The sequence below is a fragment of the Ptychodera flava genome, chromosome 4 (assembly GCF_041260155.1).
Source record: "Ptychodera flava strain L36383 chromosome 4, AS_Pfla_20210202, whole genome shotgun sequence".
NCBI classification, from domain to species: Eukaryota; Metazoa; Hemichordata; class Enteropneusta; family Ptychoderidae; genus Ptychodera; species Ptychodera flava.
The window spans coordinates 14,758,679-14,772,162 of record NC_091931.1 but is presented as its reverse complement, the minus strand read 5'-3'; the positions used below and the strand labels follow the sequence as shown (position 1 = coordinate 14,772,162).

Here is a 13,484-nt window from a genome sequence, read left to right as displayed (position 1 = left end):
TTGTAGAAATGACACTTTTTTGTGAAAATCCAAATCAAATTTCTTGTACACAAATGCCGACGTCCTTATTCTGGTGAAGTACATTCATATTAATTGTTAAACATATTCAAATGCAAAGATATATCTAGTTTTGTATATTGAGGAAATGGTGTTCATAGATTGCACCTTAGACTTGCACTTTTAGGTGAAATTCAATTATTGACTAACTATTTTCTCTTCCCGCCCCCTTCCGTCGTGTTCGTTTAATCTCTCTTCAGCAATTTTTGCATGGTCACCCCCGATCTTAATTCTAAATATCGAAAGGGAAATATTTTATTGTCTTTCTACGGAAAGTTTTAGCAAAAGTTTAAGCCCTAATATCGAGGCGCGAACTATACCTTAAACGAGAGAAAACTGCTCCGTGTTTACATACTTACACTATGGCGGACAAGAAGAGTCCCAGACTAAAGTCCAGCTCAGTAGTTAGCAATCAGTTCAGTGGTCAGCAGAATGACTCACCCAGTGATTTCAAACTTAAAATGGTACAGTAACTGTGTCAAAGTCACAGAACTCACACTGCGATGGTAAGTGGTTATAAATCGCAAATGAAAGCAGGTCGACGATAAGGTCACCGGTGAGGAAAACAATTGGGTTCAAACTGTATTTGGTGTTTATAGGGTTAAAATCATTGTGCCGGAAAATTGACGGTTAAGTTTTAAGCTGAATAAAGGATACCACTAGGGAACAGAAATACCGTTGAATGTTAGCGACGTCGTCGTTATCATCTCATCATCATCTTCATCATAATCATCATCATCATCGATGACGACGACAGTCATAGCAACAGCGAAAAAAAAGCATCATCAAAGGTATCAATATTTTAGCAATAAATTTACTGTACTCTCTTTTTCCCAAATATCTAAATAAGCAACAAGTGAACTTCAAATTTGTGTATGCAATGTCACCTGGAGAGGTATCAATTAGTGATACATCACAAAATAGTCGGAGAACTCAGAGTTTCATGCTGGTTACGTATATACAGACAACCAATGAAGCGTCTCGCTCGAGAAAGTGCACGAGGCCTGCTAAGTTGCTGAATGTCAGTAAATTATCTCCAGATCAGTCTCTGGTCGAAGAAACTCATTTTGAAGAATTCCCAAACTAAACCCTTCCTAATCTCTGCATAGTATCAAGCCGTAGGGATGTTCTGTTCAGAACATATTTCAAGGAAGCATGTGAGGTTTAACCCTAACGGACAAAGGCAAACGGACCATGATGATAACTGTGCTTACACTGAGAGACAGGGCACTATCTGAAATAGCTTTGTGGTAATGCTGCGAGCTCAAAGAACAAACCCTCCTGGGCCGAGTTCACCTCTGCATTGGTAGGTCGTTTCCAGTAGACTTCGATTGCTCCTTTCACTCGAGTTAGCGCCACTGACACTCGGGAAAGATTGCACTCCGGAGGATTTCCAGTTCAGAACAAGTAATCAGACTATTTCGTTAGCTGGTCACCTTTCCGCCCTCTATTAATGGTGCTCTCTTTTCAAGGTCACAAGAAAAACTGTAACTACTGCAGCATTTATTTTGTTTTCCGTAATAGAACAAATTTTCTTCCTATGCTTCAAGAAATATGCAGCTCTATCCACAATTATACTGAATTCCTGATGCAGACAAGAATTCTACCAAATACCTTAGTCAGTCGTTGTTTTATGGCCAACACTGCAGTATTAGGCCTGAATGAGTTTCTTTCATGGCAATGGTAGCCGGCTGACCTTTTTTCAAAACCCTTTTTCATCAGTTTCTTATTTCTGACATTGAGCAGCAACATAATCAGATTCTAAATGGGCAAACGCATGTTACTTTTTTCGGGCAGCTGTCCTTATAACAGACACTTTTATACGTTGCTTCAAATGAGGCACAACTACGAAGAACTGAGAACAACCTGTAGGACAGGACCCGTACGTGCTTTGCAAGGCGTTGCAAACCAGCACTTCTCGTGACATCGACAATGACAGATCTGTCCCAAGTCACTGATAAACACGTAAGCGTATATAAACGTAAATACATCTAAATTATACAGAAAACGGTATGAACATTCTGTAACACAGTACTGTATCATTACATTCTACGAATACCTTCAATGTAAACGGAGATTAGGTATCATCAACTCAAACACGACGCACCCCGTGTACACTATACGCAATAAACGGAAAGGAGGGGAGATGTTGGAGCGAAGGGAAACAAAATAAGTCAACCATCCAGGGTGAGTTTGGATAAGACTTTGGATCGTTCTGATTCTTCCTGTATCAGCGTTGAATCTAGTGAAATCGAACACGAAAAAAATGAGTAAATGTGTCAGCTCGACGAAGATATTCTTTTGCCGCAGGTCTGTAAGCATGCAACTGCTCTATGTGTGGTAGCATATACACGAAGAACTGAGCCTGTTATGGTCGGTTACACAGAGACAGATTGTAACCCGCTAAGAATCCTTACAAATTATTCCAGTAAGGGGTACCGTAGCAAAGTGACCGTGCCACCTGATGCTCTAGGCAATATTTGTAGGATAGCTTTCAAATTATTCTGTCTTTTGTACTCATTCTGTGCCTTCCGATGACATAATTCAATATATATGCATGAAATTTAAGTAATAGATATCATTATACACCTTTGTCTGTAAAACCTATTCAGTTTTGTCATCAAGCAAGTTCCTGTATTATAGGACGCTGAGCCTAATAATATTTACACTCAGTACAATAACTGTCGGTGTTATTGGACATTATTTGACCTTTGACCTCACAATAGTTTACGTCAACACAGGGAAAACAAGACATGATTTCAACATTTTTTCAAAATATTTATATCCAACGAGCGTACGTCACGCAGTGAATAATGCACAATCCAAAACCTGTGAATTTGTGTGAAATTAACAGTTGAACGGCCATTTCTTGCACGTGTAAGCTTACTATCTGTTACTTAAGTTTCATGCATCCTGCAATCTTCAGACAGAAGTGAAAGGGTTTTTAGCTCTACACTCTCATACTCTCATTTATATGGTTGGAACGTACCATTCTGTTTCTAGATGATGTTAAAATTTGATAAAAAAACCATTTGTATTGGTGGCGACATTTTGAAACCAACTCAGAGCGTTTGTTTAACAGCGTAGATTTGTCAGCGTTGATAATGTGCAGTTGATATACAGAGATTGCATCGCTTGCTTATGTTAGAGTGACTCGATGCTTTGTCAATAATTGACCACAGGACATCAAAGACTCGGTTCTTTTCCTTTAAGTTCCAAATAAACTTTGAAAGCTCTGTACTATTCATGTATTTGCTATAACGGAATGATTGCATGTGGCTAGCGAAGCGCGTCTTGAAGGTTTTATCAATGAGGCTGATGAAAACCTTCTCCTTGTTGACTCCTGTTGATACCTTGGCCTTGGAAACCACCCCCATGACTTCACAGTTACCTTTCAATAGGCATGCAAACTTGTCCCGGCCGGCAATTACAATCAGCTGGTCGAGCTTTACTCTGGCCTCCGGTGATTAACCTCTCATTATGCGATTTTATTATACTAGCCATATTCTTCATACAGCTGTAACTCACTTTAATTGTGTTCCTGTTGAAGATCTGTGGAGTTTAAACCCCTTTGGAAAGTGCTTATCAACAAGTTGGAGAAAGTTCTTGCCAATATTAGTTTCCACGTCTGTACTGAAAGGGGGAGGGGGTTTGAACCACATGATGTTACGTCTCCTGTCACAGCTTCCACGCATAACGATATTTTTCATACCTATACGCATAACGCTTTTTTTCTTCTGTGTCTATCTGCAGAGGTTTCAGTATTTGTGTCAGTATGGACTCTGGTCGCCATCTCAATGGAGCGTTATTTCGCCATCTGCCGCCCTCTCAGCTCACGTCGGTGGCAGACCAAGACCCATGCTTACCGGACCATTGGTCTGGTCTGGTTGGCGGCGCTCTCTCTCTGTGTGCCGTCGGTGGTGTACGCCAATCTCCGAAAACTACGAGGCAATAAATACCAGTGCAGCGAACTCGAGAATTGGCCAAGTGACAGGTCATATCGGATTTATTTCGTAAGTAATGTTTCAGAATATGTTCTTCAGTCACTTTTAACAACTTATTTTCATTGGCCGGAGTAAGTCCATTGAATTCTCTGTTTCAGGTCCAGGCGCATACATTGTTTAAAATACAAACAAACTTCTCTCACAAATATTTCCTTCATTCCCATGATATTCTGTCCCGAAAACCAGCTATGACTTGTATTTTTCCATTTTATACCTTTTAGCCAGTCATGTCCGTTCCATTTAAACAAACAGTGACGTACATAAGCACGAAAAAACACAAAACAAAAACCCAAAACAAAAGACAAACAAAAATTAAACAGAACATCACCTCTGTTGACGGCATATCGTTTAAGAAACAAGTAAAAGTAAGGACCGGGAAATCAAGTAAAAAGTCAAATTTTCTCTGCGTTTAACCACCTACCCACCTTCGCTTCAAAAGCATATTTTGATGCAAAAATAGAGTATTAAATTTACTTTGGCTAAAATACAATCATATTGATCAATTTGCACACAGGCACTTGCCAGCACACTAACCTTAACAATTACGGAGGGCGGGAAAATTAATGAGTTTCAAAGCCCTTTTACTGCACGTACATGTAATATGATACCTGAAAATCAGTAACGTTGAAGAAAGGGACTTGACAATCTGAATAATATAAATTACGTCTTCTGTAAACGTCATTTCTTGATATATTAAGACAAGGGAAAATGAACACTATAGGCAAATAAGCTATTTAAGTGCCATTTTAATTGCAACATACATGTACTACATAAATTACCAAGAAACCAAGTGGCTTAAAACAAAGTGCCATGTAACGTAAGCTTTCCACAGTAGGTTATTCGAACAATACTAAATCTATATCTTTCCAGAAATATTTGAGCTTTTCACGGTAGCTTATGCGACCAATACTAAAACAATATACTTTCAAGAAATAGTTGTTGTGTTGTAAAATACAGTAACACGATTGGAACTAATTTGGGATAATTGGATAGTGAAGTCATGGCGGTTTAATTTGTAAATGTACGTACATCTGCTTTTCTTTTTACGTTATGCACTTGTTTTAAATTTGCAATATTGCAACATTCAGCTAAAGGGTACCTAACGCTTTTTGAGAAATTTGAACAATATGAAAATCCAATTCCCCCAAATTAGTTTCAATCGTGTTCAGTTAGTTTTCATACTCTTAAGTCACGTCGAAATGCCTCTGTTTTAAATTGTCAACTCTGCTAGCAATTAGGCTTGTGTAATGAGTAACGTCATCGTTGCCAACTGAACGAATTAAAGTTCGTAAAATATCTTTGTAGGCCGACGGCTTAAGCAGTATATTTCTTCACAAAATGCATGCAACTTGTGCAAGGAGTGATCAAAACAGTCGCAAAACTAAGAAAATCACGTGCTATTGTTACCAAGGTGACCAGGGATAGAAAAGAGTAGCGAAGATAGCGATGGGAAAAACACAAGGGAGTAGTTTACCGTTGTTTGGGTTTGGGCTGTTTGTGTGCCTATATGTATGTTGGGATGTCTACTTTGTTAACAATATTAAATAGGGAGCTTCAAGTTTTGATGTTTATGTAGTTTCGTTTCTTTGGATATGACGAAATGCGGGACATTTTGATCTCTGGTATGAACAAATCTAGAGAAAATGATTGGCGGTATTTCTGAGATAGCAGAGAATGAAAGACGTAGGCGACACTTTGCCGATGGAACTCGCAGTACTGAGCAAAGTAATGATTTCATTTTGCTGTGTTACCTTGTGGATTAAATTCAAATTGTACCATTCGAGTAGCTTGTAGCCGTCGAGTAGGCAGATGTCGGCTGCCACAGCGCGATTTGATTAGCTAAATTCGTATCAAAATCGCAGCGCTACCAAGAAAAGTGGAATCGTTATCTTCTACCGAAAGCGAGAAGGAGACACCATATTGAAAGTGATTGGATTCGCTGTCACACGGAGAACAATTCAGGTTGTTGCAAGACCATGCTAATATGTTTGCCGACGAACAGTTACCTTGGTATTTGTTTCTTAAAGACCTTAATAGGAGATGAATTGGAACATTGTTGGAGACAGTTGCATCTTGAAACTTATCAAAAAGAGATTATACACCCAGGGCGATGTAAGAGCCGCCCCATTAGCGTTGCCGATGCTCTCATACGAGAAACATCGCGGCGAACTCCTTTTCCCGTGTGAATGTATAAATATCCTTTATTTCGTAGCGCTATGTTAACGACAACAATGTTAACAACAAAGACATGATCATATATACGCTCTTCGAGTGACACAATTCATTTTTTGTTGAAAAAAACAGAGTTTAAAACTTTAAATATTAATAAATGAAATGAAAAATAACCGAGGACAACGGCAAATCCATACGAGGCTGAGTTTCCTGGAGTAACTGGTATTTAAGTGTACATGTGCTCACTGCACTTTAAAATGCGAGCTCTTAACTCCAAATACACAAACTTTTTCAATATATATATATATATATATATATATATATATATATATATATATATATATATATATATATATATATATATATATAATATGAGAGAGGGAGAGAGAGAGAGAGAGAGAGAGAGAGAGAGAGAGAAGAGAGAGAGAGAGAGAGAGAGAGAGAGAGAGAGAGAGAGAGAGAGAAATCATTTATGCTCTATAGCAGCTTGTCTGCCTCGGACTCGTGTAAGTGACTACAGGTCGTACAACAGCACCCTGATGAACTACAGTGCGTTTGCAATGAGGCTGAATAACATGCCTTTGAGATATGTGAAAACATTTGTTATTAAGGCTACTTTTCGGGATTTCAAAAAAAACTTGAATCGGCAAAAATAGAAGCTGCGGTTCCGAGGGGCAATTCTTTTAAGTTTTTTTTTCTGGCCTAAACGATAAATTTGTGAGGCAGAAGGGGTAAGTGCATTAATAACGATACCAACGAGGAGATGGAACATTTTTGGAAAGGCCGAGTCAAAATTGTTAGACGCCCGCCCACGCTTTTGCCAATGTACAGATACCCTAGATCGGAAATAACATTTTACTTCACGAGTTTCAAATTTACGATTTCTTCCCAGGGTCCATCGAAAGTTAACAGTAAAATTGCATGCAATAATTTTAGCAATAACTCTTCTTTCACAAATAGCGTGCTAAATTAATCATGTTAACATCTATCATTTTAGATAGAAGCCTGAATATGTCTGTCTGTAAGTAAGCGTGTAACTATGTATGTATGTATGTATGTATGTATGTATGTATGTATGTATGTATGTATGTATGTATGTATGTATGTATGTATGTATGTATGTATGTATGTATGTATGTATGTATGTATGTATGTATGTATGTATGTAAAAAGATGTATGTATGTATGTATGTATGTGTATATGTATGTATGTACGTAAGTACATAGGTATAAGTAGGTAACACTCATTAGTCTACAGTGTGTTTGAAGAAATCGTGGATCTCATATGAATAAAGCTTCCGACACGATAAATCATACTTATTATTTTCTCAAAGCTCTCATAAATTGACATTTGAGACATCCTCGATTCGTTCAATGGTTATCTCTCCAACCGACAATAACAGCATGTTTCTTGTTATGGCTCTTCTATTCTATCGATTAACCATGGAGTTCCACAGGGATCATTTGCTGGGTCTTTGCCGTTTCGGATCCATGTCGGTGACTTTCCATTTCTACCCTTCATTCTTCAATTGGCCCTTTACTCTATGGGCAATCACTCAAAAAAAAAGTTGTTAAAAATTTTCCAATACTGATAAAACAACAGCGCAGCCTTTAAACACAAATTTACATATCACTTTTATCTCACTGGAGTTAGGTCAACATTTGCATATTCAATAGTTTACTGGAATGAGTTGATGATTACTGCACGAAATCTGGATGATAGAGCATCATGATCGAGTGATATACGGACACACCAGGAGAAATATGTTTGGAGAGATTAATGCATGGATGATTTTATCGATAGGCGGATAGGTGTTAAAGGTAGCAGGTACTTCAGGAACAGATATTTGGACTCTCAACTTTCTAAAATGCTTCCCTGATCTATCGTTTTCGGGGGCTTATTTTGAGGCTCCTGGAGTAACTAACAGTTATACCCAAATATTTCGTGAAATTAAATATTTCCCCATAGAGTTAACACAGAGAAAGCGGCCATTTTGAATTTCAAATAATCGATAAATTTAAGGTAAGTTGTTTATCTGGTACCAAACTTTGCACGGTGACCCCTGATATTTATTCAAGATTTTGGAAACGCGTGGTTGAAAGTATCCTAAAGGCACATGAGCTGCAACTTTCGGCATTATTTTCATGATTTTATATTTAGATTATTATTTCATAGAAATGTTCTTACTCAAAGATGTTTACTCAAGTATTATTATCCACTGAGTGGGACTGCATGGGGAGGTTTCAGTAAGACAAATAATAAACGGGTGCCGCACCCAAATATGGCCGCGTCCGTACAACTACATGATAAACAGCATAAATGTTGCATGCACACATTCGAATCTTTACAAATACAACATGGTGCAACCCATTGAAATGACGGGAAAGGGATTCACTCCACTTTGACAAAAAAATCTCCGTTTTTAACATAACATGGCAAGATTTTGAAACTGGCGGGAAATTTAAAATGAACAAAAATATGTTCAATTTCTTGCCTATTTTGCCACGATAAAACGTTGTCGAGACATGGTTAATGACTATATAGTTCAATTTGCAGATTGCAATGAATATCTGAGGAAATTGGAGGTACCTTGAGGGTGGACAAATTTCTCAGAGTTTCAGCTCATGGGCCTTTAAGGAGAGTTTGAGCGACAGTTCAAGTCTTTCAATTTCGAGGCGCATACTACCTTAAATTAGTGGCTGGATAAGCGTAATGCAATGCAAGGCGTATGCAAATCTGTTTCACATCCTATACGTATGCACAACCACTTGTCTGAACAGGGCGATACCATCTCGACCATTAAGTTTTTGAAATGCTCTTCCAGTCGGGTCATCTTTATTCACAGCGGTCGTAAGTCTGGGATGTGAGTGCATTTCGATCAAGCGACTAGCTAAGCCTATTAACACAAAACAGAGACAATATTGAAAAGAACTAAATGTATGACATTGCACACGATTTCAAAACTTACAAACTGATATAATACGAAAATCTATCATTTTTCTTCACTGATTCTATAGAGAAATAGCGAGTTGCCTTGCCAATATTTAAATACACGGGATACCTAAAACTCACAGTCCAAATTGCTGTAATTATACAGCACAAAGTGTTATTATTGTGCGACATTGGTATTGTGACCTCACTCAGTAAATTCACATCACTATTATCTCTCTCCTCCCCTCTACCTGCCTCTCTCTCTCTCTCTCTCTCTCTCTCTCTCTCTCTCTCTCTCTCTCTCTCTCTCTCTTCTCAATACTTCACACTCTCTCTTATATTAACCTTGTTCATTTCGCTATGACCCCAATCTTTCAACCCTTGGCCTCTCTGCAGACGTGGCTGTTTATAGTCATGATGATAGCCCCGTTAATACTGATGTCAGCTGCTTATTGCCTAATCATCAAGGATCTCTGGCGAGGGATGAAGAATGAGAGTCACGCCACTGTCTACATCGAAGGTAGGCCTATGAAATATTGACCGCCTATCCCCTGAACTGTAACTAAAATCAGAGATATATATGCCATGCAAATTTGATAAATGTCCCTTACGATTACAAGTGAGCGTTTAATTTCCGCCGGCGAACTCATACGAGACCGTGAAGTATTTCCAATAGAGGCAGCGCTGGCTTTGGCTTTTCTTGTTTTCTTGCTTTTCGACACCCGTGGCGCTATCTATCAAAGTCACTCAAGGTATCTCTCTGTTTGGGATCATTTTTATGAGTGGGGGCTGAAATAATCTCCGAGACTTTCCTGTCCAATCACGCGTTCGCGCTGATTGTTTTGGTGCCGCGGATTTGAGCAATGATATGCCAATCAGTCACACAGAAAGTTACTTCTAGGAAAATGTCTCGGTGATTAATTTGTCAAAGACACTAGAGGCTTCCTTTGATACTGTGATTTTAGAAATGTTTGACCCCGCGACCCTGTAAAGTCTTTGTGTAAAGTGTGTAATTCGTGTACTTAAAGCCACCGTAGACGCATGGGAAATAACGATGACGTTCACAGAGTCGATATTCATTTTAGCAAAATACATCGAAAACAAACCGTGGGGGAAAGCAAAAAAAGTTGTTTTCAGTTCGATTATGACTCCATGTCCCTAGAGGGACGTGCTGATGGTTTTGAGCAATAACATGCACGTGTTTCTTTAGGGAAGTAGGGGATGTCCGATGCCACTTGAGAGGGGAGGGGGTCTTTTCCTCCTTGCATTGAATGTCTGTAACGTTACAGGGATGAGCAGACAGCTGAGAGAGCTAAACTATCAATTATTCCAGCAAAATGTTACGTGGTACTTTGATTTGTTGAACGCAGTGTCGTTGAAATACCATCCGTCTTCAGGACCCCGAAACTTTCACAGCAATCGATTCAACACTGAGTTTCAAGCTTTTACGCAGTCGACGCGGAAGAGAAGAAGATCAAGTTCACACATTTGGCACAAGAAGCTGTCCACTTCCTAAAATGCCATAATGGTTTCACAAAATAATAAAGCACTGTTCAGATATTGTGCATAACACCTCTCTCTCAGAGCAATATTTTAGGGGAAGGTGTTAGCCCCAGCAGGGTGATTCGGTAATATAAATACCAACTGCAGTCATCTCATAATTTAATTTTTGCAGATTCAGCCACGGATAACGAACAGAATGATGGTGACTTGAACTCGTTCGCCAACAGCGGCACCATGCAGGATGGCCCTCCCAGGAAAGCGGCCCCGAAAAATCGCGTTCGGAAAGTGCGAAGTAGCGCCACCAACGCAGCCAAGAAGAGAGTGGTAGTGATGCTCGTCGTCGTTGTCGTTCTCTTCTTCGTCTGCTGGACGCCATTTTGGTGTCTGAACATGTGGTACATCTACGACAGCATGGCGGCACAGGCTGCGCTGTCCCACGTGGAGGTTGTCATGGTAAAGCTAATCACCTACCTGTCGTGCTGCATCAACCCTATCATATACTGCTTCATGCTGAAGAAGTTCAGGCAGGGTTTCCGGGAAGTATTTTCCTGCTGCGGGGTAAAGCCCGGAGAGGATGGCCGCAGTACAGGAGGGCCTATGACAGGTGAATATAAGATCACGTGATGCTTCTATATGTGCTTATAGAGATATACAGAAAATTAACCAAAAGTTAGAAAAGTTCTACGATTTATAATATTTTTCTTTTGTTGGCAAAGTATGCACATATTTCTTAAAGGATTTCTTACTTTTCTTGTAGTTTCATGTGAAGTCAACATGTTTTGAAAAAGAAGAAAGGCTGCACATCTTTTTTCACAAGTTTGGCGTGAGATGTTTTTCTTCCATACTTTATCGTCCCTATTTCAATATCTCTTGGTCGATGCCCATGTACAAACAAATCTGCGTTTACACATATTACCATTCCCATATCAAAGACTATAAATATATTTTAACCAATTGCATTTAAGTCTATTGACCAGTGTTTTTAATACTCTGTATTCTTCCCATGTAGCTAGGACTCAAAGCTCCAAGCGATCAACCCAGACGTCCCTGCGAACGCAGGTATCACAAACTCCGCGAAAGGATACACAATATGACCAGTGAGGGCGCTGGGCCAAGCTCCCGAACCAGAGAGGCGAACTGTGCGTCACGCTGCAGATATCATAATAAAAAGTGTCGTACCTCAACCATGTAGCCGAGAAATGGTGCGAAATAAAAGTATTGATTGTAGATTCAGAACTATATGTTGCAGTGAACGGTTTGCTTGACGTTTTGTTGCCTCTTCTCTTTGGATATCTGTTCGCACTTCATATTCGGATCATCATGGCGGGAAGCCCTTTGGGACTGACATCCTGACACTTTTATTTGCGAGAAAAAAAATCTCCACATATCGCTCGATTCGGTCCGATGAGTTCCTTCAGACACGAGAATAATTAATTTGGTAGAATCCTACGAGTACATTTCCGGGAACTCATTCATGCTGATCGATTCGACGCCGTGAACTGTATCTCAGTATATGTGACCAGTGAACTGAGTAGGCCTTTGAGGCTGGATTGGACACGATGGATAGAAAGCTCTTGCCGGGGTATATTGTTAAGACGCTTCGCAGTTTAACCTTCGCAGTTAAATCGGGGACAGGACAGCATGTCAGCCTGCTCCGTTGCCGGTCACATTCATTGGCAGGCACTACCAGTGTAAACTTGTCGGACTGTTGAGAGGACAACCAGAATAGGAATTGTGCACTTCATATACACCCTTTGGCAGAGATACGAAAATGCGCACTAACGCAGGTATGGAACGCCACCAACGGAAATGTTAGCGTGCGCTGTTAAAGGTTAGGTGTGTGTATGGCATCGTCACTGGGCTTTAGGTACCATAGACTACGCAAAGGCTTAAGGCATAAAAAACTTAAAAAACCGCACTATTTTTCAGCGAACGACAGCAGCTTAAAAGATCATGGAAATTGTGTACATACAACACGATTGGAACTAATTTGGGATGATTGGATGGTGAAGTAATGTCGATTTAATGTACAAATGTAATTTTTCTTTTTACATTACACCCTTGTTTTTATGAGTAATTTGCAATATTACAACATTCAGCTATACGGCACCTTACACTTTTGAGAAATTTGAAAAAATATAAAAATCCAATTATCCAAAAATAGTTCCAATCGTGTTATACACAAAATATTTTTTCAGGTTGGCAAATCGCCACACAAAATAGACTAGCTCTCGGGTAATAGTTCCATTATCATGTTCTACAACATTTATCTGGTTTCCTGTATACGTTTACTGTTTGTTTTTACCATTTGTTGATTGTAATGTTGAGTGGCATGTTCATTTGAGATTTTTTCAGTATTACTTTAGAAAATGCCGTCGCAACAATGCCACTCTTAGCAACGAGCGAAAGCGTTGTACGCTATCACAATGTAAAGCATTCACCCCGAACAAAAGTGAAGATTAATCTTCCCCAGTCAAGTTCAATGTATAATATCACAAGTACAACGTTAATTACTGTTGCAGATTAAGTTCAATACATAGTGATTTCATTTGACCTTTATGGTCACCATGGTGGATTTAATTTAGAAATTACGATCGGAAATAAGGCCCTTCTGACCGCAACCCCATGTCTCTTCTCGATCCTCACATGACAGCTGTGATGAGTAAATCATACACTACCTCGCTTTGGTGTCATTGCCGCCCGATCCTCATACCCTTAACAGTATGATTTCACGACATGTGAACACCGGAGCCCTTACAATGCACAGATGATGGAAGTTGCCGTTACAGAGATTTGTCAGTCGTTAATAATGTTTT

General features: G+C 39.4%; 1 protein-coding gene across 1 annotated transcript in view; it reads left to right on the top strand.

The window, feature by feature from the left end:
- The window catches only part of LOC139130975 (cholecystokinin receptor type A-like), a 32,258-nt gene extending 19,556 nt beyond the window's left edge, over positions 1-12,702 (top strand). Inside the window, exons 2-5 of the mRNA XM_070696849.1 lie at positions 3,811-4,070; positions 9,562-9,685; positions 10,841-11,272; positions 11,678-12,702. Coding sequence (XP_070552950.1) covers positions 3,811-4,070; positions 9,562-9,685; positions 10,841-11,272; positions 11,678-11,769 — 908 coding nt within the window. The 3' untranslated portion in view covers positions 11,770-12,702. The remainder of the gene's footprint in view (positions 1-3,810; positions 4,071-9,561; positions 9,686-10,840; positions 11,273-11,677) is intronic.
- Positions 12,703-13,484: the final 782 nt, after the last annotated feature.